The 25,827-nt window shown below is 42.4% G+C and overlaps 2 protein-coding genes across 8 annotated transcripts in view; both read left to right on the forward strand.

Annotated features, from left to right (window-relative positions):
- Positions 1 to 12,539: 12,539 nt before the first annotated feature.
- Positions 12,540 to 16,816, forward strand: ZNF572 (zinc finger protein 572). 4 transcript variants are annotated; one of them, XM_045508423.2, is made up of 3 exons: positions 12,540 to 13,740; positions 14,561 to 14,674; positions 15,297 to 16,816. In XM_045508423.2, exons 2-3 carry the CDS (start codon positions 14,596 to 14,598, stop codon positions 16,814 to 16,816), a joined length of 1,599 nt encoding a protein of 532 aa, XP_045364379.1. In that variant the 5' UTR covers positions 12,540 to 13,740; positions 14,561 to 14,595. The 4 variants fall into 4 exon arrangements, with proteins under 4 accessions (XP_045364379.1, XP_074209155.1, XP_045364378.1 ...); XM_074353054.1 differs by having other exon boundaries at positions 12,540 to 13,469; XM_010972633.3 differs by having other exon boundaries at positions 12,549 to 12,666.
- Positions 16,817 to 16,932: 116 nt separating this feature from the next.
- SQLE (squalene epoxidase) overlaps positions 16,933 to 25,827 on the forward strand; it is a 28,158-nt gene continuing 19,263 nt past the window's right edge. The window contains exons 1-2 of one of the 4 annotated variants that reach the window (XM_074353051.1): positions 16,933 to 17,059; positions 23,697 to 24,415. In XM_074353051.1, the coding sequence (XP_074209152.1) occupies positions 24,125 to 24,415 (291 nt within the window). In that variant the 5' untranslated portion in view covers positions 16,933 to 17,059; positions 23,697 to 24,124. Of the gene's footprint in view, positions 17,060 to 23,201; positions 23,389 to 23,696; positions 24,416 to 25,827 lie in introns of those variants that run through there. The other 3 variants (XM_074353050.1, XM_074353053.1, XM_074353052.1) reach the window with 3 other exon arrangements.

The following is a 25,827-nucleotide window of genomic DNA, read 5'->3' on the forward strand; positions in this document are numbered from 1 at the left end:
CTACGTACCCAAAATATGTGCTATTAATCACAAAACATTACCAGTCTCCTTTTCTGCAAGTAGACCTTTGACTTCACAACTGGGAATTAATCTGAAAGAAATGTTTCAAATTAAGATATTTTCATAATGTTCATTGCAGTGTAATTTTTAGTAGTAAAATCTCTTAGTGTCCAATTCTAGGGGGATAGTTAAGGAGATTTCTTCATATTAACTCAATGGGATATTATGCATTCACTAATGAGTTTCATTCAGTACTCACAATGTGCTAACAACCTAGCACATAGACTAAATTCGTTCAAAGACAATGTAGTAATATCGAACACTGTATATGCAGTAAAATTAGTTCTAAAAAGTATAACAGTTTGTCAACATTTTGGATCAGATAGTTCTTTTTTGGGGACACGGATTTGTCCCGTGCGTTGCAGGATGTTTAGCGGCTTCCCTAGCCTCTACCAGGGGGCCAGTTGCATACCCCCGCTGCTTAGTTTTGACAACTAAAAATGTCTCCACACTTTGCCAAACGTTACTGGGGGAAAAATCTGCCTTTGGTCAAGTATAATACATACTCAACATATGACACAATTTTCCATATGTAATGTGACTACAACTCATATACAAGTGAATAAAAAAATGGAAGAAACAATGAGGAAATAATACCTATTTATTGACGGAATTCCGGTTGTAATTTCTTTTCTCAGATTTTCTGATTATTTGAGCAGTAACCATACCCCATTTTAAAGTTGTGATTTCTGAACAACCAGATTGAGGAAGAGCTCTCATACCAGGAACACCAGCAGTTCCCTGGCAAGGCCAGTTCCCCTTGGGGGGCTGACGTGCGGGCTTTCTTTCCCTTACGTAGCTCCTGAGTTCCAGCACTCCACAGAGAGGCCTTGGGTACCTGCATGACTCACTGTGTGTGTATATCAATATCATCAATTTCTGTTTACAGCAGTTCCCAGATGACTCTCTTTGTAATTTCTGGTGCACCTTTGATACGAGCTGTGATAGTTAATTTTATGTGTCAACTGGGCCATGGGATGCCTAGATATTTGGTCAAGCATTATTCTGGATGTTTCCATGAGAGTAATTTTGGATGAGATTCACATTTAAATCAGCAGACAGAGTGAAGCAGATTGTCCTCTAGAATGTGGGTTGGCTTCATCCAATCAGTTGAAGGCCTGACTAGAACAAAAAGGCTGACCCTCACCTGAGTAAGAGAGAATTCTCCTACCTGACAGCCTTGAACTAGGACATTGATGGTTTCCCTGTCTTGGACCCAAACTGAAACATTGGCTTTTCCTAGGTTTTAGGCCTTTGGACTGAGACTGGGACTAAACCATTGGCTCTTCTCGGTCTTCAGCTTGCTGGATCAATCTGCAGATCTTGGGTCTTGTCAGCCTCCAGAATGAATAGGAGATAGGTAGGTAGGTAGGTATATAGATGGGGGGGGGATTTATTATAAGGAATACATACATATATATATATATATTTTTTTTTTTAATGTATATATTATTGGTTCTGTTTCTCTGGAGAACCTTGACTAATATACCAGCAAAGATTCACCTCCAGGTCCAAGGACTGGGCCTTTCTAGAGAAGTCCACAGCAAGATATTACCAGTCCTATAAATTCATCAGAATCAAACACAAGCACCCACCAGTCTGGTTTCCATGTCTAATTCTCAGATGGCTTTGACCTTGGGCTGGCCCACCATGTTGCTTATCCCTACTCAGATCTGACCTTCCTCAGTGGGTGAACTAACAGTGAGCCTTTATGCTTAATGAAAGGTGGCCTTTCCCTTTGATTTTTCTTTTACTTTAAAGACATGATTTTGGCAAACTGTCTACACATACCCCAGAAACAACTTCAACTTGCTTTTGTATTGATTTCATTTCTCCACTTTCAGCATTGGACCCTGATAGAAATCAGCAATCAGCAAGAGACAGCAATTCCCTGCTGTGTGACTGAGAGAGGACAATTCTTTCCTAGCCCACTGAGCTTTTTTTTTTTTTTTTTTTTTTTGGAAATGCAGCAAAAATGTACTCTGACAGTTGCCTTTGGCTTCCTTTGCAAACACAGCTATATAGAATGGTCTCAAAAAGGTGATGGGGCATTGCTTTAGCTGCACTGGTGATGGAGAACAAGTTAGACAGGCCCAGCACACAGTGACACCACCCATCACCCCGTCACATTGTATCCTTAGGGTGCCCATGATCTTTCAGGGGCAGGCAAACTTACTTCACGTTTCCAAATATCTAAGTGTTTCCAGAGTATGTTACCTTGTGACACAGGAGGGAGTTGTTAACAAACCAGGCTCCTTTGCCCTGTCTTGTCTGGCAGCCAGCCAAATACTGAGACATTGAGGTTTACAGCAGAGAAAGAGTTTATTCGCAAGGCAGCCAAGCAAGGAGACAGAGGAACAAGTCTCATATCTGCCTCCCCAAAGATGAGGGGCTTGAGGTATTTATGGGACAAAGAAGCAGGGTGGTCTTAGGCATGGGGAAAGGGGTTTGGAGGTAGAGAAAAAAGGTAACTGGTGTTCTGTGCAGACATACCTGGGTTACATGCTTCTTCGTGGCATTCATGTTCAAAAATGGAGGCACTTTGCATGATCTGAGGGTGGAGTTTTGGGCCCTTTGACATCAAAAAGTCATTCATTGGACAACTGCACAGACCCAGTTTTGGGGTCGGTGGTCCCAATCAGTCTTGGATGGCTTGAATTGTGCAGAAGCTGACTCCAGTTTCCTGGAAAATAGCTTGAGCCTCCCCCTTCCTTGTTACTATAGTGGCCCATATGTCAGAGGCCTTATCTAAAAGGGTAGTTAAGAAGTCTGGTGATGTATTACCTAGGCCGCATGAAGCTTGAGGGGTATGCAATTAAAGAAAGGAAAAAACAACTAAAGCAGGCTTAGTTGGTAAAGGCAGGTTACAAGCAGAGAGGTTTTTAACAAGCTGTTTCCTTTCTGCTGTTCTGTAAGATATACTCAAGGACTTCAGTTAAGGCACCAGCTTCCGTTAACCCGATGGGGTATGATTTCAGAGTCTACACTTAATAAGCTGAAATTATGAGATCATAGGACTGAAGACCTTGTTCTCAGCAGAACCCAGAGAACTCTGACCAGGGTCATGCTGTTGAAACAGGCTAGGTAACAATGGAAAATAAACTTAGCCAATCCATGCTTAAATTTTCTTCTCTGTCATATCTGGCCAACCTATTTGGTAGAGTATTTGTGAGAATCAAGCGAAGTAATAGTAACAATAATAATAGAAAATACTTACATGGTACTTATTATGTGCCAGGCACTGTTTTAAGCACTTTACAGATACAAACTTATTCCAGCGGTTAAAAAAAAAACATTAAAAATTATAAAAGCATTTTGCAAAGGTAATGTGTTGTTAGGACTATAATTAGTAATCATTGTTACCGTGCACTTTTGCATCAGTAACTGTATCCAGAAGCAAGTTTTGCCATAACAGATATTGCAGTGACCACGGCGATATTAATGGTGACAAGTAAACAAATGATCTAGCCAGCCAGAAGCCTCACGGCCTTATCCACATGATAGAAGCCACCTTTCCCAGCAGAAGGACACAGACACTGATGGTACCCAAGCTGCTTGCTGGCCAGCTGTCAGACCGTACATTGTCCAGGCTGTTTTTTCTGACCATTCTCACAGCCTCTTAATTTCTGTACTGCAGAAGCCACGTCATTTTTCCTTCCTCTCTTCTTGATTACTTCTTCCAAGGACTGGTCATCTTCCTTGAGCTTTGGGGTACAAACTGATCAGACACAGTTGCACAAAACAAAGAGAGAACTGGATCCTGATTCCTTGACCCAACCTGGTCTGTTTATTGAACTGTGTTGCTCAGAACTGAAAAGGCCCTTACTTTCAAAGAAAGAGACGAAGATGTATGTCTCCTGCCAAAGAAAAAAAAAATGAGCAGGGCAGTGCGCAGAGTACCTGTCCCCTCTGCTGTTTCCCTATGATTAAGGTCTCCGTTCACCCAAGTATTCCTGAGACAGTCCTGGTTTCCGGTTATTGTCTCAGAATAATTATTCATAGAGCCTCTTTCACTTTCCAAAGTGTACTGGTTTGGGTGATTAATCATAATGTTACTCTATTTATGAACCACCTTGGGCTGCTGCATCTGAATATAGTGCAAGACACACAAAGAGTGGGGGCTGGAGGGTCAAGACCACGGGCTTAGGCAACTCACTTCCCCTCTCAGAACCTCAGTTTTCCTGTCTGCACTATGGACATGGTTCCTGATCTGTTCTCTTCACAGTCTGGTGGTGAGGAGTAAGTGGCGTATTTGTCTGAAAGCTCTTGATCAGTTTTACACCATTAGACAGACAAAAGTTCTTTTCATGATGACAATACAGATAATCCTCTTATTCAATAGCTTCCTAGGAGATTTCTCCTTTATGCAGATGAAGAAAATCCAGTTTAGAATAGGGACTGTCAGAGGTGACAAATGACCTGGTTGGCACATGAACTTAACATTATGCAGATGTCACACTGTAAAGTGCCACGCCCTTTGTGGATTTCCCCTCCCTCCTTCCCTCTCCCACCCTGATAAAGAGTCTCCATGTAATTCATCCCAAAGGAATAAGATTGATCTTTCTGGACACTAACAAAGAACTTCATGGCCCTAACCCTTTGTGAAAATGCACCTTCCTGGTCACTTGGCTTGATGTTTCCTAGGACATTTATTCTTTTGTGGCAAAGAAAAGTCCCAACACTGCAAAAAGCTGGTGCTCTGAATACACAGGATTTCCCGATAGAAGTGTTTTCTAGCACAGAATATTCTGCCTTCTTTTCACTCATATGCGCTTCCTACGGAGATGATGGATGAGGAGGTATGACCTCCTTCAGGGACCTGACATGCTTGTCTGAGCAGCTCCACTAACACTCAGGACCCATTAGTTTCCACTACTGAGAAAGGGTCATCGTTCTTGGAAAACATCCCCAGGCTTGCTTGCCAGAAATAAGCAAGCACCCAGTGCATCAGTTTTATTTTATTTGTGTACTTTCTGAACAATTAGTGGCCCAGTGCCATTAAAGATGCCATTTGTCACACTATGAACTTTGCAAAGGAGCACAAAGGAAGCAAACGCGGAGAGCGGAACAATGAGCAATAAGTCGGAGATGCTCCTGTCCTTACATCTTTCAGGATGTGATTTTATGAAGTCAGTCCTTAGGATTTCCTCTACAAGTAGACAAATCCAGTGAATGAATTCAACAGATTTAAAGATATCCTCTCGGATTGAATTATTTCTTCATTTCCTCCTTCTTTAGATGTGAGAGAGAGAGATGAAGAGAAAAGAAAACCTCATTCATTCAATAAATATTTTTTGGGCTGCCAGGTACTGTTTCTGACGCTGGGAATACAGCAGTAATTAAACAGACAAAGAACTGCTTCATGCAGCTGACATTCTAGTCAAAGAGGGAGACCATAAACAAGGAAACAAGTACAAAACCGAATGTCAGGAAACCATAAAGGATAGGGGTGCAATTTTTAGATGGGGTGGCCAGGGAAGGGAGGAGAGGGTAAGGGTTCCCCCCTTCCAGTGTTAACTCTTTTCAAACTAAAACTCGTCCGCTTCAGCCAAAGGGCTGCATCTTCTTTCTGGAACTCCCATAGGAAGAACTCTTTGAGTCCCAAAGCAGGCCCTGGATAATGCAAAAAGACTTTAAATAATCCTCCCTCAAGAGGAGAGCTTGGCAAAGAATCTAATTATTGTCTTGCAGCAAAATCTTATTTTTGAATGTCAAAAGCTAAATATCACCCCAGTCTGTCTCTTTGCAGCCCCTCCGTAATGAGCTGTGATACCCCTCCAAACAGATGAACGGCTCAGGTGAACTGAGAAAAAAAGGTGAAATGCCCAAGTGCGTGAATAATTTTAAAGCTATCACACCCTCACAATTGCGAAGTTCCCGTTGAGTGCCAGACACTGCACTATGCCAGCTCCTGACGGGACAGTGGCAAAGAAGACTTGTCACCTTGCCTCCAAGTTGCATCTAATGGAGTCCTCTATAAGATGAAAAGCTAGGATCAGATTGGTGTTTCTGAAGGGGATGCTGTTGGCGTTTGGGGCAGGACAGTTTTGGAGGGGTGTAGAATCTGCCATCCTGCATTTGGTAGGGCACTTAATATTCCTGTTCCTTGCTGTCTTAGTTTGCTAGGGCTGCCTGTAATGAAATAACACAAGCTGGATGGCTTAAATATCAGAAATGTGTTTCTCATCATTCTGGAGTCTGTAAATCCAGGACAAAGGTGTCAACAGGTTTGATATCTGAAAGGCTCCTCTCCTTGGCTTGTACATGGCCTTTCCGTTATGCACTTGCATCCCTTGTGTTTGTTCCTTCCTCTTATCAGGACATCAGTCCTATTGGATTAAGGCCCCACCTTTACGACCTCATTTAACCCAGATTACTTCCTTACAGCCCTGTTTCCAAATACAGTCACTTTGAAGGGTTAGGATTTCAACATATGAAATTTGAGGGGACACATTTCAGTTCACAGCACTTGCCCAACGAAAGATAACCAAGTATACTCCACATATTCTCAAATGTTTTCTAGACTCCTAAGAGGAGTTCCAATGCTCTACAATATTCAAAATATTTCCACATCTACTTTACATAGTTATAAATGTCTGTTTGTCTGCCAATCTTGGCTGTCACTTTCTGATGACAGGTGAGATAGTTTTCTGAAAAAGTGTTTTCTTAACCAACTCCAATAGAAATGCAATGCATGACTTATATAACTAGGTAAAGCTGATAATATCAACCCTCTTTCAGAGTTTGCCAGCCCTAAATTAATATACTATAAAACACAGGTAGATAGACTTACAGTGTTATTTATGTATTGTATCCCTACATTGAGTACATGTTTTGGACAAACAGTATCATAAAAACGAATAGCATTCTGTTCTGAGATCTAAAGTAAAAAGGATTTAATGAGGAGTTTAGGGGAAGGAAGAGTCTCGGGGGAATTAAAAGAGAAATTCTAGATAGAAGGAGACAAAGCGTGACCCCTCCAATGGAGCTGCAGGTAAGATATTAAATGTGTTAATCAGGATGCCTTTGATTTGTGATTTCCGTATTAACACTAGCCCCGTGTGTTGAGTAGTTACAGTGCCAAGCATAGGAATATGAACACTCCATATATGCTACCATTTGGTTTAATATTGTTAAAAGGCAATTAAAATATAAGGCTAATTCTGCTGCTCTTCACTCTTCGTCAGCCTCCTCCCCCTGTCCACACAACTCTTGATCCAACCTGGAGACAGAGCTACAGGCCAATGAGAAACGGTGCACTGGCCTAGGAAAGTGACAGCGGGAGAGCTGGGGAGGGGACACATTTGAGAGTTATTTAGAAGGTGGGATCAGCAGAATTTGGTCACTGGTTGGTTATGGGTTAAGGGAAAATGAATAGTCAAAGATGGTGCCTGGGGCAACTTGTTACCTGGGGATGGCATTCACTGCAGAAGAAAATACAGGAGAAGGAATGGGTTCATGAATTTGATTTTGTTGAGGGTCTTCACTCTCTCTACCTCCTAGAGGCTTTGTACGTTTCTGAAGCTCTTTGTGTCAGTTTCCTCAACGTGCAAAAAACTGGAATACTAATTCCTACATCATACAGGATGGCTGTGAGGATGAGGTGAGAGAGACTGGGCCATGGAAGGCACTGATCAAATATACCTCCTCTTCACCTTCTTTCCTCCAGCCAACTCGGGATCTGTGATCCCCAGATGCTGTTCAACCTGACCCTTGAGTATCTCAGCCCCTACAGGGATGGGAGAAGGGACAAAGGGTAAAATACAGAGGCCGAGTGAGGTAACACCCGGTAGGAGCTCACTAATAGTAGGTCAGTCTGAAATTGGAGGGCAGGTGCAGAGTTGGAGGTAGGGGGCTGGTGTTGGAAAGAGCAAGTGGAAAGATGTCCTGAAGAAATTTTGCTGCTTTCCCAGTCCTGACTGGTAACCAGTCTGCTTTCCAGCATTTGGTGTATTTAGAAATGAACTCAGGGCTCACAGCCATAGACCAGGCTTTACAATGTGTACTCACACCTCACATTTCCAAATGGTGTCCTCCTCTTCTGGGTTCCTGCATAATTTGAGACCAATTTTGCAAATTTCTGCTTTATACAGCTTTGTGGCTCCAAGAAATAGATCTGGCCCTACCAACTGGAATTCTCTTCCATCGCCAGGAATGTGGCCTGCTTAATCTTGATCTTTTGTCTTCTAGGGGAAATGGGCTTGCAGTAGGGTGGGTGCCAAGTTAACATTGGACACAACTCACCTTAGAGAAAACCTTTGGCCAAAGAGGAGACATGACCCTTAATATTCTGAAGACTGGTTATTCGGCACCCAGGACAATAGTCTCTCCTCCTCTCTCTCCAGTAATTAATTCCATAATCCTTGATTACACTCAGGTTTATTTTTGTTAAATCTAATTGATACAAGTATTACTTTTATGTTCGCATCAAGATTCTTTGCGATTATACACGGATGGATTACTCTGCAGCGTAATTTCTATTTTGTGGCAGTTTCACCAAACAGCTGAGTCTGGTGCCACCTGCTGTCACGGTTTAGAATCTTGAGCATCTAATGTGACTAGGGAAAGAGCCATCCGAGCTAATAGCAGAGGCACAATCTAGGCTCTGCTCTGCTGAGCGCTTTGACTTGCTGTAACACCAGAATCAAATCCATACAGACATTTCTTTCCCCCCACAGCCCATATACTCAGCCCTCCCACCCACCTTCAGAAAAGATGTTGCAATTTTCTTGGTATCTATTTCAATAAAGCAATCCTCTGTATTGGGGATCTATGGTTCTTGGGCTTCTGATATCTTTGGTGCTCTGTGCCAGCTCATACTCTTTCCCTAAGCGGAGTCTCTACTCTTGTTATGGAAACGACAGGCCAGCCAAGAAACAAGCACCACTCGGAGGGTTGGAGTACTCAAGATTTATTATGCCGGTGGGCTCAGAGGGGCTTCTGCTCCGAAGCTCTAAGCACCTCGAAGACATGTGCATGAGGTTTTATAGGGTTAATTACAAACTTGGGGTATTTGGCCACCGGGCATGGAACAGCTTTAGCAGCATCATCACAAAAGCAGAGGTGGGGAGGCAGCAAACCGACATTCCAAGGCCAGATATGTATCTCTGAAAATCCAGCTGGCTAGCAAAAAAATCATGAGCATGGAATCAGCAAATCAACACTTATTAACTTAGATTACATATTAGCCCAGCAGAACTCAGATCAGTAAATCGACACTTGTTAAACTTAGATTTACGAGTAGGCCCAGCCCAGCTTTTCCTTAACAGTCTACCTGGCTCCACCCTGGAGGTGCTGAGTCAGGGGCACAGGTACTGGGAGCAGTGACTGTTTCAGTCGCCATTTTCTGTACCTACCCCCAGGCCAAACAACGCAGGGAGAAGGGTGGGGGAGGATGATGAAGAGAAGAAAAGGAGCCAAAGATCTGCTGAAAGCACCAGAAAGCCCACCACTAAAAGGAATAAAAATAATCCGCAGAACTCTGGAAGATGAGTATCACTGTCCCCAAGTTATTGAGGCTTAGAGAAGTTCAATTTCTTAGTAAAGAGTCACAAATCTTGAATGTGAGGCCATGAATTTGCTGATTAGAACATTACACTGCTTCTCACCACAGAGCTTTGCACCAACTGCCAATCAGTGATCATTTGACCACCTTCTCTTTTAAAATGCAAATATCCCTACAAAGGCAAGAACCTGACAATGGACAATTCAATGTGAGCCATTCTGATCATATGATCAGATCAGAACTGTATTAGTCATCTCAAGAAACAAAATACCATAATCAAATATCATATACTGAGTGGCTTAAACAATAGAAATCTATTTCCTTATGGTTCTGGAGGCTGAAAGCCTGAGATCAGGGGCCAGTGTGGTCGGGTTCTGGTGAGAGCTATCTTCTCTGGTTGCAGATGGCTGCCTTCTGATTGTGTCCTCAGCTGGCGTGGAGAGAGGAAGAGAAAGAGAGAGAGAAGCAGATTGGTCTTTGGTGTCTCTTCTTGTAAGGGCACTAATCCCATCACTACGGCCCCATTCTCATGACCTCATCTAAGCCTAATTCTTCCCTAAGGCCAGAAATGTCCTAAAATTTAGATATTATCTTTTTGCTAATGTAAGAGAGGGAAAAAATAATTTTTCTTCTCCCCTTCTAAGTTCTCAGTTGGGGTCTCCAGAACAACAACAACAGCAACAAAAAACAGATTAAGAAAAGAAAAACAAAGAAGAGTTATTAATGCATAATCTCATACATGCATGGGAGAGACTCAGGGAAAGAGTAACTCAAAAAGGTAGCTTAGCTCTCTGGCTTATATAACATCTTCGACAAAGAACAATGAATCAGTAGAGAAATGATAAGACAAAGGAAGATGGTTTAGGCTTCCAAGGGCAGCAAACTGTGGGAAAGTAAATATATGGCAGGGACCTAATGGAGTAACGTTTGTTTGTAGATTCATCTGGTGCTGAGTCATCTCAAGCAAAGGAGCATTGATATTCTGCCTTTAGGTAGAAAAAAAGAGGGCAGTGAGAGAGCTTTTTCTATGTTCTCTGCTGCTTTATTTTTTTCTTCACATCAGATCATGGTATAATTTTATTTTTTAAAAATTTACTTTATTTATTCATATTATTATTTTTTTAAAAATGGGGGGGGGATTTATTTATTTATTTTCAGAGGAGGTACTGGGGATTGACCCAGGACCTCATGCATGCTATGCATGCACTCTACCACTGAGCTATACCCTTCCTCCTGTTCTCTGCTTCTTAACTGCCTTCAGCTCAAAATAATTTTTATGTCAAAGGGGCACATTTTGGGGTGTCATATTCTGGTTCCTGTCAACAGTAGCCCATGTTTGTGGCTGAGTAGTTTTAATAGCCTGTTTCCTGCCAGAAAAATTTGGGGATTCCCAAGCCCTCTTATCAAGTTGTGCTGTCTCTGTGCCTCTCAGTCCCAGCAAGACATTTCAGAAATCTTGAGGCCTTTGTTAGGTCAATATATAACTCATTCTGTTAAACAAAAGTGACACTCAGCAATCTTCATGAGCTAAACCCATTTCGGCCTTGGCCTCTGTGTGATTGCTTAGAGTCAAGGCCCTTAAGACTCTTTGGTATTTGATTGTTCAACAGAGAAGCTCTTCAAGACAAACCCTTAAGATCTGTAAAAGGCCTTTTGTGATTTGCTGACCCTTATTTAGACCATGTTTTCCTAGAAGCCCCGGATATTTGAACTTTTCCCAGAAGCTATTTCTTAATTTTAGCATGTTTGCCATCTGGAGAGGTAGGATGAGAAAAAAAAATTTTTTTTTTCCAAATGCAGCAGTTTCTAGCTCCTATATATTCAAGGGCTGGTTCTCTCTCTTCTCTCTCTTCTCCTGCATTTTATCATAGGCAGTGAAAAGAAGCCATGTGGCACTTTTAATAACTATCTTGAAATCTCTTAGGTTGGAAAAGGTATCAGCAAAATACTGCTGATGAGTAGGCTGTCCATATGTTGTAAGTAAAGTATTATTGGAACATGCCTATTTGCTAATTTGGCAGATAGCTGCCTTTGTGCAATTATGGCAGAGCTGAGTAGCTGTAACAGAGATGGTATGCCCCACAAGCATGAAATAATTACTCTCTGTCCCTTTACAGAACGTGTTTGTTGACTCCTGGCCAAGATTATTGAGTTCAGTAGGTATACTTCTTATTTTCCACATTAGCACAGATGACAACACAGTGTTGCCAAATCTCTGCCACTATGTGACAAGGACCTCTTTCCTCCTCCTTCCACTTACCCTCACTTTCCTTTAATCCCTCACTGACAATCTCCTCAAGGTCCTTATGATGCAGGAAAACGGATGTGGGGCTTGAGGAGGGCTGAGTCCCAGGTCTCGGTTGAGCCCCTGGGACGACGTGCCCTGCCAAGTGTGGGTCCTTGGCTTCGTGCAGAAAAGAATTCAAGCGCGAGCCACCGTTGATTGTCCATGGCTGCATAACAAATTCATTCCAAAACCAAGGAGCTTCAAGTAAACATAGTTATTTTATGATTTTCTTTCATGGTTCGGGGTGTGTGTGTGGGGTAACTGGAGTCCGCTAGGGGGTTCTCACATGGGGTCTCATGTGGTTGCCGTGTGTTGTTGGTTGGAGCTGAAGTCATTTAAAGGCTTTCTCCCTCAAGCCAGAATAGCTTCAAGTGGCTTCTCTTAGTGATCTGGGCTTCCTTGCAGCATGGAGTCTGGGTTCGAAGAGCAGGCATCACAAGAGAAGATGATGCCTTGATGGCAAGGAAAAGTATAAGCTCCAATTAGCCCTCTATTATAAGCGGCCTGACAAATGTGAGGAATGAGTATCAGAGTCGGCAAACGACAGATGGCACACAGAAAGGAAATCCACCAGCGCGCTCCTTCTTGTCCGCGATCCTAAGGGTTAAAACCAACGAGAGCTGGCCATCGCTGTTTCCTAGAGAGGCTCCCGCAAAGCCCGCTGGGGACGATAGGGTGACTTCCTGTTTCTGTCTTCCGGGTTTGGGAGTTGAGGACCCTGGGTTGGTAGGGTCAACAGGAGAGGGGTCTCCTAATTCCGGGACAGCTGGGCCTGCTGGGGGTGCGGGGCGCCTTGTGTGTAGCCCCCAGAACAGTGAGTCCCTTCTCGGGGGGAAGGGAGCTGAGGGCTGCGGGCCGGAGGAACGGAAGCTGCACCTCCCAGGCTGCAGAGTACGTTCAGGAGAGGGGTGCCGCTGCCGGCAGGTGCGAAGGCCCAGCATCTCGCCGCACCGGCCGCCGCGCCTCCCTCTCCTGTGGGGTCCCCGGAAGGACCGTGTCGACTGGAGACGATCTGCTCTCCTGGAACTTCACCCCGCAGTGCACCCAGCCTGTGCTCCCTGCTAGCGCTTCTTAGAGCTAAGCTTCAGGCAGTGCATTTTCTTAGGAAGTCTTTTTAATCCAAGCACCGTCCCATCCTAATCACCTTTTTGCTGTAGGACAGTGAAAACAGCCCTTCTCTGTGGAGTGACAGCTTAAGGACAGTCTTTTAATACCATTTATGGCCTTGAGTTTGCTACCATATTGCTTAGCCAGTGTTCCTAAGGGTTCCTTTGTTACCAAAGTTAATAGTTTCTTAGCAGGGAAAATGGTATCACAGGTATCTGTTACCTAGACTCTTGCTTCTTTTGTAAAGACTTTGATAGAAATGTGTAACTCAGAGAGCAAAGCGTATTACTCCATTTGAACAGCTTTACTCTTTTCTTTTTTCTCTTTTTGCTTTCAGGTATATTCCCTTCCCCCACAAACACTGGGAATTTTTGTAATTTAGACGAGTTTCATTTAGCCTGAGAATTCTTAGGGAATGCCAGCTCCCTTTATATAAGGTCTAGGGATATTAATTGATTTTCTAAAACTCCAGTCAACACACTCAAGAAGAAAGGTCCTGATCATTTGCAGGTTGGAGTTACCCCCCAGCTCTGCTTCCTGCTCTAGTTCACTGTTAAATAAGGGTGTGAAAGTCGTGTCCAAACGGGCTTGGGACTGGACCCTGATCTACCACATTCTGCTTGTTAACCTTGGAAAAGTTCCTTAATGTCTGTTTCGTTAATCTATAACATGCTGGTAATTGTTTATACACTTCTGAGGGCTATTGTGAGAAGTAAATGAGAAATGTTATGTGTTTAGTTTACTGCGTGGGCACATTATAGACAGTAACAGGATGAAAATTGTAAGTACGCCATCTTTTGTTTTCTCTGTGTGCCTTTGTATATCCTTCTTTTAAGCTCTCATTTTTTCCTGAATTATGCTATTCTTTATATCCCCAAATGGATGCCAAGTCCATATATAACCACCTTTCAGTGAAAGATCACATTTCCAGTCCCATAAAGTAGGTCAGGGATTGTAGTTGGGTCCAGAAAATAAAGTTTAGACTGAAAGGGATATTGGGATTATGGTAGAGAGTAAAAGTTTAGGAAAGAGTTCCCTTGTTAGCCTCCTTTTTATATTTAGAGATAATTGGCCATAATTACTCTAGCCCTGCTTTGTCCTAGTTTCTTGTTAAGAGTTATATAAATCCTGACTTTCTTTTGAAATTGACTTCAGAGGTTTCATCCTTCTGTCAAGGACCCAGTTATTCTTTCTACACTAAACGGAGTTCTTTTTAGCTGCTGCTTATACCTGCATATTGATTCCTTAAAGTCTTAATATTGGTGCCTTTTTTTTCAATTAAAAGTGTTTCTAAGTTCCAAGTGGACAGTGAGTATTAGTATTCATTCTATTTCTGAAGCTTGATCTTCAGACTTTAATGTGAGCATTTAGTTTTTTAATCATTTCCTTAGAAAAGGTAAATTGGCTTAACCCTTAATTCTAAACACTTGTGTCTGAGATAAGATTTTTTTTTCTAACAGGACTTTTAAAGTCTGTGTTTCTTATTTCAGTATGTTCCACAGAATATTATGTGCTTAGAATTGTTATGTTGCAATGGTTGGGAAGGAAGAAAACCAAATTTTCACAAATGCCTCCAAACATAACCTGTTTTCCTTTTGCAGGATTTCTGATCCCTAACCTGGCTGTGACCATTGTGATGGAGCAAGAGCAAAAATTGTTGGTCTCAGATTCTGATGGCTTCACAGAGAGGGAGAGTTTGAAAAGCATTTTTACAGGTGAGGGATCAAGAAGATCCAAATCCTTTGAAAATTCATCACAAGATGTGCTATAGAATGTGTGGAAAGAACAAGGAATTAGAATGAGACAGACTTTAACTTGATTCCCTGCTGTGTCATTTACAAGCTATGTTAACTTACAGCTTCAGTTGTCTTATCTTTAAGAAATGTGAATGATAATATCTGTCTCACATGTTTTTAGGATTATTAATACACTATATGCAAAGCTACTGTTCTCAAGTAGTGGGTATCATTGTTATTTCTGTGTTTGCTCAGGTTTTATCTAAGGTCTTGTCTAGTTTTCACCTCTATTCACTTTCTTCCCTACTTAAAAAAAAAACTAGAATAAAATTTGATGAACTTATTTTTAGACTGATACCTCCCTTAGCAATTGCTGACAATTACTCAGATACTTCATTAGTGTTGTTATAAGTACAGAAAAATTCACCTGCTTCTGATGAACACAGAGAGAAAAAGAAGTAAAACCAGCTTTTAAAACTTTACAAATATAAAATAGCTTATGAGATTTGAGTTTGTTATTTTCTCTTCAACTGAAATTCAGAATTTCTTTCCCCTGGCAGAGACTGGGGAATGTGTTTAGAGTGTTTGTTTATTCTTGCAGGAGGTGAAAGTAAGAATAATTTGGAAACTGTTCAACATAATAACTCTAAGGCAGATAAACTTAAAGAGAGAGCCTCAAAGTGGTCTAAAAGTGACTGCCCACAATATTGTAAGCATAAAGACACAAAAGAAATGCCATTGACATGGTCCCAAGGAGGTGAGATTGAGTGTGATGATTCCTGTGAGAATCATCTTGGCAACTCAGAGAATCAGGAAAATTCTACAGGAAAAGAGGAGGAAGAACCTATTCACCGGGGATGGGACTCAGGAGAACACACCAGGGCCTCTGTCCAGCAGAATGCATCCTTCCGGGACAAACCCTACAAATGTTCTGAGTGTTGGAAAAGCTTCAGTAATAGTTCTCATTTGCGTACTCATCAAAGGACCCACTCGGGAGAAAAGCCTTATAAATGTTCTGAGTGTGGGAAGTGCTTCAGTAGCAGCTCTCACCTGATTCAGCATCTGAGAACACACACAGGGGAGAAGCCCTACCAGTGCGGCGGATGTGGGAAAAGCTTCAGCAACACCTCCCATCTTATTATCCACGAAAGAACTCACACGGGAGAGAAACCCTATAAATGTCCTGAGTGTGGGAAGAGTTTCAGCAGCAGCTCTCACCTTATTCAGCATCACAGGTCGCATACAGGTGAAAAACCGTATGAATGTCCAGTTTGTGGGAAATGCTTCAGCCACAGTTATGTCCTAGTAGAACATCAGAGGACCCACACTGGAGAAAAACCTTACAAGTGTCCCGATTGTGGAAAGAGTTTTAGTCAGAGTTCTAGTCTGATCCGCCATCAGCGGACACACACAGGTGAGAAGCCCTACAAATGCCCTGAGTGTGGAAGAAGCTTTGGTTGTCATTCTACTCTAATGAAGCATCAGAGAATACATACAGGAGAAAAACCCTATCAGTGCACAGAGTGCGGGAAGAATTTCAGTCGAAGTTCAAACCTTATTGCACACCGGAAAACACACACAGGAGAGAAATCCTATGAAAGTTCTGAATATGAAGAAAGTTTGAGTCCAAACTACAATGTGATAGAAGAATGCAGACTCCAGCCAGGAGAGAAACCATATAAATGTTGTGAATGTGGAAAGAGTTTTGGCCTCAGCTCCCATCTCATTAGACATCAGAGAACACACACAGGAGAAAAACCTTACAGATGTTCTGAGTGTTGGAAAACTTTCAGTCAGAGTTCCACCCTGGTCATTCACCAAAGGACGCACACAGGAGAAAAACCGTATAAGTGTCCTGATTGTGGGGAGTGCTTCAGCCAGAGCTTTAACCTCATCAGGCACCGGCGGACCCATATAGGAGAAAAACCTTACAAATGTGCCAACTGTGAGAAATGCTTTAGCAGAAGTGCCTACCTCAGTCAGCATCAGAAAATTCACATAGAAAAATCTTCTGAGTCTCCTGAAGTTGACAATTTTCCTCATGAATGGACTTGGAAAAACTGTTCTGGGGAGATGGACCTCATCTCTTCATTTTCAGTCCCCAATTCATCTCCCTCCTGAGTCCCAAAGTCTGTTTTGTTTTTTTCTTTTCTTTTCTTATCTTTTCTTACTGGACCATTATAATTAAGGTGTTCACTGATGATGGTATTACAGAGTTTCTTTGGTTTGTTTGCCAGAACATTTGGGGAAAAATCAAACCCCCAGCTTAGAGGATGGGAAGACCCTGATCACGAGGTCATTGGATCTGCCCAGTGAGAGATACTGCCAGTGCTGGAGAAGAAGAGGAATGATTTTTAATTTAAGGTAAGCTAGGAAAGACTTCAAAGGACCACATGAAGAGAAGTCCTGGGGGACTGAAGCTGAGATTGCCGTTAAGTTTCCTTACTTCCTCTTGCCTGATGGAGTGGCAATAGATGCTTACTGGCCTCTGGGACCTTCCCGGAGAAAGATTCTTTTTGAACAGATAGTGTCATTCCCTGGCTATTTTGTTAGGTCTTAAGGAAGAAAAGACTAATTTTTTCCAAATGCTTTTTTGTTTGTTGAAAATTAACTTTTGTAGTATCCAGAACTGCACTGTCTAGTACAATAGCCACTAGCCACGTGTGGGTATTTTAAGTTTAAATTTATATTAACTAAGAGGAGGTGAAGTTTAACATTGAGTTCCTTGGTCACACGAACCACTTGCTGAGTGCTCAGTAGCCACACACGTCTGGTATTAAATATCACAAAAAGTTCTTTCAAGATCATCATTCTTGACAGGTGTATTTCCTGTAAGACTATAGGAAATGTGCTTTGGCGTTTCTCTTCTCCAAGAGGAATTTCAGTATAGAGTGGAAATGGGATAGAGTTTTGAAGGCAGAGTCTAAAGATTGGCTAGTCTAGTGATGGTATGTTTTATGTTCAGCCATCTCCATCAGTTAGTGTCCTCCACACATTTTCAGTAGCAATACAGCCCCAAATTTTCCACCTTGTGGATTCTTTATGACCAGCCTCAGGGACCCTGAGGAATAAGGTATTATAAAAACACAAGACTATATTGTGTTTCAAGTTTGTAGACTATTGAAAACACTTTTATTTGGTTCAGCTTTCTGAATTTTTTGTTGTTGTTCATGAAATAAGGGATTCAGTTTAAGTCAGGAAAGAACAAAATAGCAAGTTCAGTTGTAGTTATTTTGCATCTGAAGAGATTAACAACTGGCACAGTTGATGTCCTGTCACCAGCCCTATGCTGTGTTTCATGACTGCCCACAGTGACATGAAACCTGTCCGGCAGACCTTGATGTCTGCAGGAGCACAGATGTTCAGACTAGGTGGGTTAGGATGGGCTCCATTACTAAAAAATTGGCAAGAATCATTGTCTCCTTGGATTGAAAATTAGGAAAACAAGAGAGATTTGTCACTTAACAGTGGAGAATTTAACATAGTCAAATTTAATCCTGTTTGAAGCCTTTGCCTCACTTTGATTAATCAGCAAATAGTTTCTTTGTTTAGCTCCAGAAGAAGTAAATGTTCTGTTTTTCTTAGCAGCACAAAATATTCAGCACCTGAATAAGTCAAGTGTTCTTATTTACAACTGATTGGCTTCATAGGCTTCTTTTTAATTAAGAAAAGACTTCTTCCTGTATTCATTTTTTTTTTCCTACTCAAAGTAGGGGCTTATGTTTTATTTCCCCACAGTGGAATGGAGAAATTCATGTTAATGCATGTATTCACAAATGTGGGAGGGAACTCACGCCTTAGCTGCTTGATAGCCAGTCAGAAGGTATGCAGACATAAGTATCTATTATGGCGCCTGAGGTAAGGGTTTGCTTCCATCATTCCAGTCATCCAAGTTTGATCTCCCAAATGGGCCTTCTCCTTAGTGCTGTAGAAATTCCCTTACTGATGGTGAGAAGTAGGGGAGTATGGTCTGTGACTGTTGCCCTCTTATACATTAGTCCAACATATTCACCGTTGCCAGTCTGTTTCTGAAATCATGGAAATGACAAAACTCATTGCTTTTAATTCTGTATTTGAGTTTATGTAATTCTTTTCAAGCAACATAATCATTCATTCAACAAAAATGTACCGCATGCCTGATACGTGTTTAGCAGAGGTCAAATGACAGTGGGAGGGACAGATGTGAGGATAGACTAATAATGGTAGGAAAATGTGCAGCTTTTCGGATGACTCCTTTATTCTTGCCAACTTTTAGACTATACTTATTATGCTGAACCCTCCATCTTCTGACTTAATAATTTGATAATCTGAGGAGCTCGAGATAATTATAGATTGAAGTGGGTTAGGTTTGCTCTGAAAATGCAAGCTTGGTGCAGTTTGATGCAGTGCCTTCTCTGCACAGAGTGGTGCTCAGTAGTTACTGAGTGGGTGTCGTGCTTATATGTTTTATGCTCATGTCCAAGAGTGTCGTTCCAGGGTATGTGTTTCTACTAGACTGTCAACTCCTTGAGTGTAGATGAAGGATACCAAGTTAGATTGTCCAGAAAAATAGAATCCTTATCTTTCCCATCCTCCTGCCATCAACAATAAAGTGAAACAATATACCATGGGGAACTATATTCAATATCTTGTAGTAACCTATAATAAAAAAGAATAGGAAAAGGAGTATTTGTATGTATATGTATGACTGAAGTATTCTGCTGTGCACCAGAAATTGACACTTTGTAAATTGACTACACTTCAATAAAAATAAAAAAAAAAAAATAAAGTGAATATCCCAATAAAAAAAAAACAATTCAGTGAAACACTTCTATTGACAGCTGTAGTCATTAGTGTTTTATTAAGAGAGAGAGGAAAACAAAAACAAAAACAAACAAAAAAACCCAGGTGTGGGAAAAGGAGAAAAGAAATCTAAGGTGTGGCCACTGCCATTGACGGTTAGAAGTTATATCTGGTTACTCCCACTAACTCCTCAAACCTCAGCTTAAAAGTAACTAACTCCCTCTGTTTGACTTTCCTTGACCCCTAGCCTAATTTGTATCTTCTTACCCTCCAGAGCAATATGTACTTTCCTTTTTTGGGACACAAATGCCATCTTTAATTACCTGTTTGCTGCTCTCTTATCCATTAAATTCTAAACTCTGAAATGACTGGTTCTGTCTGTTCTGTTCACTACTTCACTCCCCACACCAAGCACAGTGCCTGACACAAAGTTGCCCATTGATACATATTTATTATATTGAATTGGATTGGCATACACTCTAATTATGGCTTTGTGAGCAATATTCAAGGAGAAAAAGAAAAACAAAACAAAATTCCAAATTAATAGAATTGGCTCCATCACTTGCAACCAGAATTTGCAAAAGATTCAGTTTAGTACTAAGGAGATGTAGAACAAGTAAATGAGTGGCATTAAGTCTTTTTGGATGATGTGAATGGTGAGCAAGAAAGTTTTGATCTAATGTGTTTCTAATATGTTGCAAATCAAAACATTAGTGAAAAGGGAATTACTCAGTTTGGTACCCACCCCTCCAAAAAAATGGGATAAAATGAAGAAAGGAAAGGTTGAATTCAATACATTGAAAAATGCTTACTATATACCAAGTGCTGAGTATACAACTGTGAGTAAGACATGGGTCCTGCCTTAAAAGTTGAATCTGTTGGAAAAGGTGTATGGAAATTGATAATTATAATACAAATTGGTGATTGCTATGACAAAGAGGTGGAGTTATGAAAACTTGAAGAGAAAGATATGATGATTAATCTGTGTCTTAAAGAATGTAATAATTGAAGAAAGGAGGGAAAGGCTTTGAGAATGGCACTTGAAAAGGCACAAGTTTAAGCCTGTCAGGCCAAATGAAGCCAACAGAGTACAGAATCGATTAAGCAATGGGATGAAAAGACCAGACATGCTTTTTTGTTTGTTTTTAAAAGTAAGCTAGACCTTTCCCTTAAGGAGAAAAAAAAATGCAATCTAGTCAAACATTCCTAGATTCCTGAGAGAGATTTCCTACTGACTTACCAGCTGTGTGACCACTTCCCTGTACCTCAGTTTCCTTGTCTGTAAAATGGGGCTAAAAATAGTACCTGCCTGATAATGTGGTTGTAAGGACAAAATTAGCTAATAAATGAAAAAACATTTTGAATGCTGCCCATACCATAAAAGTGTCAGCTCTTGTCATAATTATGAAAGTATTATTACTTATTGCCAGCAAGTGGGTGATTTTGTGTCATATTTCACTATCTTCTCTTCAGGCTTGAGTGACAGATTTTTGTCTTTGCATAAGTGCAGCCAGGCCAAGATTCAAACACTCAAGTGATGGTTAGATAGCATTTAATTCAGAAAGTACAGGCGTTCTGAATGTGCCCTGTGCTGGGTATCACAGATGCTCTTTTTGCCCCAAATGGGAAGTGGATCTTGGACTGTACACACATGAAGAACGTGGCTTTCAAAAGATTAAAAAGTTACTCTACTGAAAAAGAAAAAAAAAATCCTCTTGCGATAATCTCTAGTACAGGATAATCAAGTAACAATCATCCAGGTGGTATCGTATACTCTTCTATAGGAGTCAGCTGCCCAAGCCTTCTGTCATTTTGGCGATTTAGGAACTCATAGGTACCAACAAGTAGCTGATTGAAGAATTATCATCAGGAAAATGATTTCCCACACATCAAATTGATTTGCTTGATTTCTTTTTAATTTGGTATATAGTTCAAACAGCTGAATTTGTGGAGACCAGTGAGGAATTTTGTCAGGGAAAGACTCAAAAGTTTTGGTTTTATAATGGAGAAAAGTTAAAGCAGTTATTGATAATGAAGGGTATTGAGGAAACACAAGATTTGGAGATCAGGATTTTAACTTTTGGTTTTATCATTTCTAAGCTGTGATTTGGCCAAGACTCCTTAAGTTACATATTTGTTATTTTTAAAATTAAGATGGTTTTGGGTCAAATGATGCCTGTGAAAGTGTTTTGATACATAATTATTTCACTAGCAGATAAAACATAATATTTGGGGTGGAAAATGATGACAAGTGCCATGCTTACCTAAACTCAGTGAACTGTCTGGTACTGAATTACAAGGAACTTAAGATTTCATGAAGGCATTGCCCTCTCCCTCCAGAAGTTGACTGACTTTTGACTTACCCAAGGTCACAAAGCTGGTTAGTGGCAGCCAGAATCTAGGTCTCCTGATTCGAGTCACCTGGTTTTCCTACTGCACCATTGTCATTCATTCATCCTTCCTTCCTTCACTAAATACATTTTTATGGAGGCTAAATTAAATGCAAAACATTGTGCTACATGCTGTGGGTGATCCTGATTTTTCAGACACTGACCAATACTTCTCTCAAGGAACATAGGAACTAGTGGGGTAGTAACCACTTCAGAGATTAGGACAATAAAGTATGAATAAACTATTATGTCACTTGGTGAGGACCAGTGGACACTTGGTGGAAGAGGTGACACTTCAGCCGTGCTCCAAATGGCAGAAAGGATTTGTACATAGTCTTAGGGTTTAAAATAGGCAATCCAGGATTAAGCAATAAAGTGAGCAAAGACCTTGGCCTTAAGCCTCAGTAAATATAAGTAAGTTTTATATTCTCATAACAAATACTGGCTCTCATCTTGAGACTCCTGGACACTTTTATTGTTCCCCTTGGAATGCTTGTGCTGGACGGAATTCATGTAACTTGTCTGGAGGTCTTGCCTAATTCACCCCAGACCCAGTGAATGATTGCCTCCTGTTTCCATGGTTCCTGGCCCACCCACTCTCTCAGGGCACTTATGACACATCTCTATTTTTCTTCTTTGCACCGTACCGTACCCTCCCTATTATCTTGTGAGAATAGAGGCTACGCCCATCCGTGTTCTCTTTAGCCTGGGCACAGTAACAAGTGCAATTTGATGGGGTGAAGGATGGGAACGCCTGGCACATCCCTCCTCCTCCTTCTGGTAAACGTCTTCCTACCCATTCAGCTGGAAAGTCACATTCTGTATGCACCTGTAGCTCTTTCTAGCGTCCCCTACATACAGTAGGCACAGGACAGATGGCTGTCTGATTCATCTCTGACTCCAGGGCCGGGCAGGTAGTAAGCGTTCAGTAAACGCTAGCGGAATGAATGGAAACATTCCGGCATTAGCAGGAGGATATCCCCGCAGGGGTTTCCTCCGAACTGGCTCCACCTCGGCGCGGGTAGGTTCCCAGCGGCTGGGACCGCGACGCTTAGGGCACGATCTTTTTCAGCCCCTCTCGGTCGGGAACCAGCCACCCTTTCGCACCCGCCCACCTGGCCGCCGGGCCCCCATCCCCACGCCCCTCCTTCCCCACGCCCCCACCTCACACCACGCAACCTCGTCCCAGCGCCTCTCCGGGCGTCACCGCCCAGGCCGCGCCGCCTGCGATTGGCCAAACGCGGCATAGCGCCATCTCGGCCTACCGCGCGGTGCGCGCGCTCATTGGCTGGCGGCGCGGGTGGGCGGTGACGGTGGCGGGGCCCCGCCCTCTGGTCCATCGCCTGGGCCAACCCACGGGCGGCTGAGGTGCTCGGGGCCCGCGAACAGCGAGGGCGCCAGGCGGTTACTCTGGTTACTGCGGAAGCACCGCGCTGGGACGGCAGCCGCTACCAGCGAGGGATGCTGGTGAGGAGGCCGTCGGGGTGAGCTCTCTGGGAACTGCCGTTCGCCGGCTGGAAGGTTCGGGGGCTGGTGCTTCGGGAGGCGCGGTGAGGAGGAAGTCTCGAGGTGCGGCCTGCGCTTCCCTGCCCCGGAGCTGCAGTCTCGAATCCGAGGCCGTCTTTGGTGGGAGAAGGCAGCCCCGGGGTTACTCCCTGAGCGCGGTGGTCCCGGGCTGGAGGGGACTCTCACTCGGCGCCGCCCGCAGCCCTCGTGCTTTCCGATCCGGCCCGCTATCACTGTCGGAGGCGTTAAGATATTTTTTTATATAAGATATTTTTCCCAGCGTAAGATATTTCTTTGTTTTTTGTCCTCCTGTTCTTCTGAAGGGGCACCTGCTGCGGGTGAGACAACAATTTTCACAGCACGACGAACCAACATTAAAATTTAAAACATCACCTGCAGTAACCCCCAGGACACCCCCCTCCCCAAACAAAGAAAGGGAAATAGATGGATTGCTTGAAAGAGGAGAGTCTGATCGGGAGCTGTTGGAGCAGGCGATTTTTAAATACTGCTTTTTAAATCCTGGACAACTTTCCGCGGTTCAGATACTTTTATACTACTAACTTTATATGACTTAGTAAATTAGTCTGATTGTATCGCAATCCTGTGACGGTATTTACTGGACCCTGGCTGGTTCCTCGTGCTGTTTGGCAACACATTTTGGGGAGAATATCTAAGCACCAAAACCACAAGAACAACAGCCAAAAGAAGGATCTCGACATTGACCCGGAGTCACCGAAGAAGCCTTTAAACCATGTGGACTTTTCTGGGCATTGCCACTTTCACCTATTTTTATAAGAAATGCGGAGACTTCGTCTCTCTGGCCAACAAGGAGCTCCTGCTGTGCATGCTGGTGTTCCTTTCTCTGGGGCTGGTGCTCTCCTACCGCTGCCGCTCCCGGAGCTGGGCCCTCCCCGGGCGGCGGCAGAGCGGCTCCCAGTTTGCCGTCTTCTCGGACATTCTGTCAGCCTTACCTTTCATTGGCTTCTTCTGGGCCAAATCCCCCACTGGATCAGAAAATAAAGAGCAGCTCGGGTCTAGGAGGGTAGGTTGAATTCAAACAAAGCAAATGAATGTCTTATATTAAAATTAGCATTGGGGTCACTCAAATGTAAATTTTCTTCTTTAAAAGAGGAAGGGCAGCCGTTTAGATACTCGAGTACACCTCATGCTTCGTATTTTTTTTTAAGTTCTTGACTGGCTACATCCTTGACACTCTTAGGAATGATTGAAAACCTTTGTTTCATTTAATGTTGGTGGATCCACTGCTAAATGAAATTGAGTTGATTATGAATGTTGATTTGATTATGAAAGATGAAATGGTAGAATCAGTAGTACAGAATCACTTTCTGTGATGAAAATAAGTTTTATTTAAATCCTTGGGTAAGGATTGTATTTGAACCTGCGAAGAAAGAAACTGGCTTCAGGTAAGTCCACTGATTATAAGAAGTGATGACTGCCTGGGGGAAATAGCAGAACAATTTAAAAACCTGGTAGAGTAAAAATGCCTTGAGTAAATCAGTGTCGTAGTCAAATGAAAAATTAATGTTTACAGTTAATTTATGTTGAGGCCAGAATATTTAGGGTCTCTTGGCAATGGGTGTTTATACTTTTTCCCAAGAGCACTGGAGGATTCTAAATAGGGAAATAATGATGTTGGATATTTCCTTTGTAAAAAGAGAATTTAAGTTACTGTGTGGAGACTGGATTGCAAGAGCACAAGAGTGGGAGCAGGGGGATTGGGGCAGAGACTACAGCAGTGGGCCAGGTAAGGGGTGATGGTGACGTGAAGTTCAGATGTGTGGCCTACAAGGTAATACACTCTTCGGGGGTTCTAGATTCACATCATTTTTACTGTATCTGCAGGACAGATTTGCAAGGAGTACAGAAGAGAACTTGGTTTAGAAGTATTGCTCCACCCCTTCTGACTGTCGGAGCTTTGGCAAATTGCTTAAGTTTCTGAAAAAATCTGGTATCTCTTCTGTTAGATGAGGAGGGCACGAGCCTTGCTGGTAGTTAGGAAATTGAATGCTTAATTTAATGTTTGCAAAATGCCTAATTCATAACTGGTAAGTAGCAGCTGTTCACATTAGTCTAAAGGCAGTCTCCATCTGTTAGGAACCGTCACAGGAGTGCTGAATTCAGTGATTGGGTGGGTGTGGGTTGGCGCGATGGGAAAGGAGGGAGAGGAAGTCTTTAATTCTCAATTTGAAATCCTTGGTGGTGTTGTCTGAGAATGTCCCTTGAGATCGTTAGTCTAGGTGGCCATTACACCATGTGGAGTAGGGAAATTTGAGGGTAGGAAATTGAATTACCAGCAGTCAATATTGGTTCCACTTTGGGAATGCCTCAGGCTTTCGGCTTGTTTCCTAAATACCAGGGAGTTGGTAGACTGAGTAGATAGTTGGTAGATTGAGTACTAAGTTCCCATTAGTGCTTCATCTACTGACAAGGCTC

The sequence above is a fragment of the Camelus bactrianus genome, chromosome 25 (genome assembly GCF_048773025.1).
Source record: "Camelus bactrianus isolate YW-2024 breed Bactrian camel chromosome 25, ASM4877302v1, whole genome shotgun sequence".
Lineage (NCBI taxonomy): Eukaryota > Metazoa > Chordata > Mammalia > Artiodactyla > Camelidae > Camelus > Camelus bactrianus.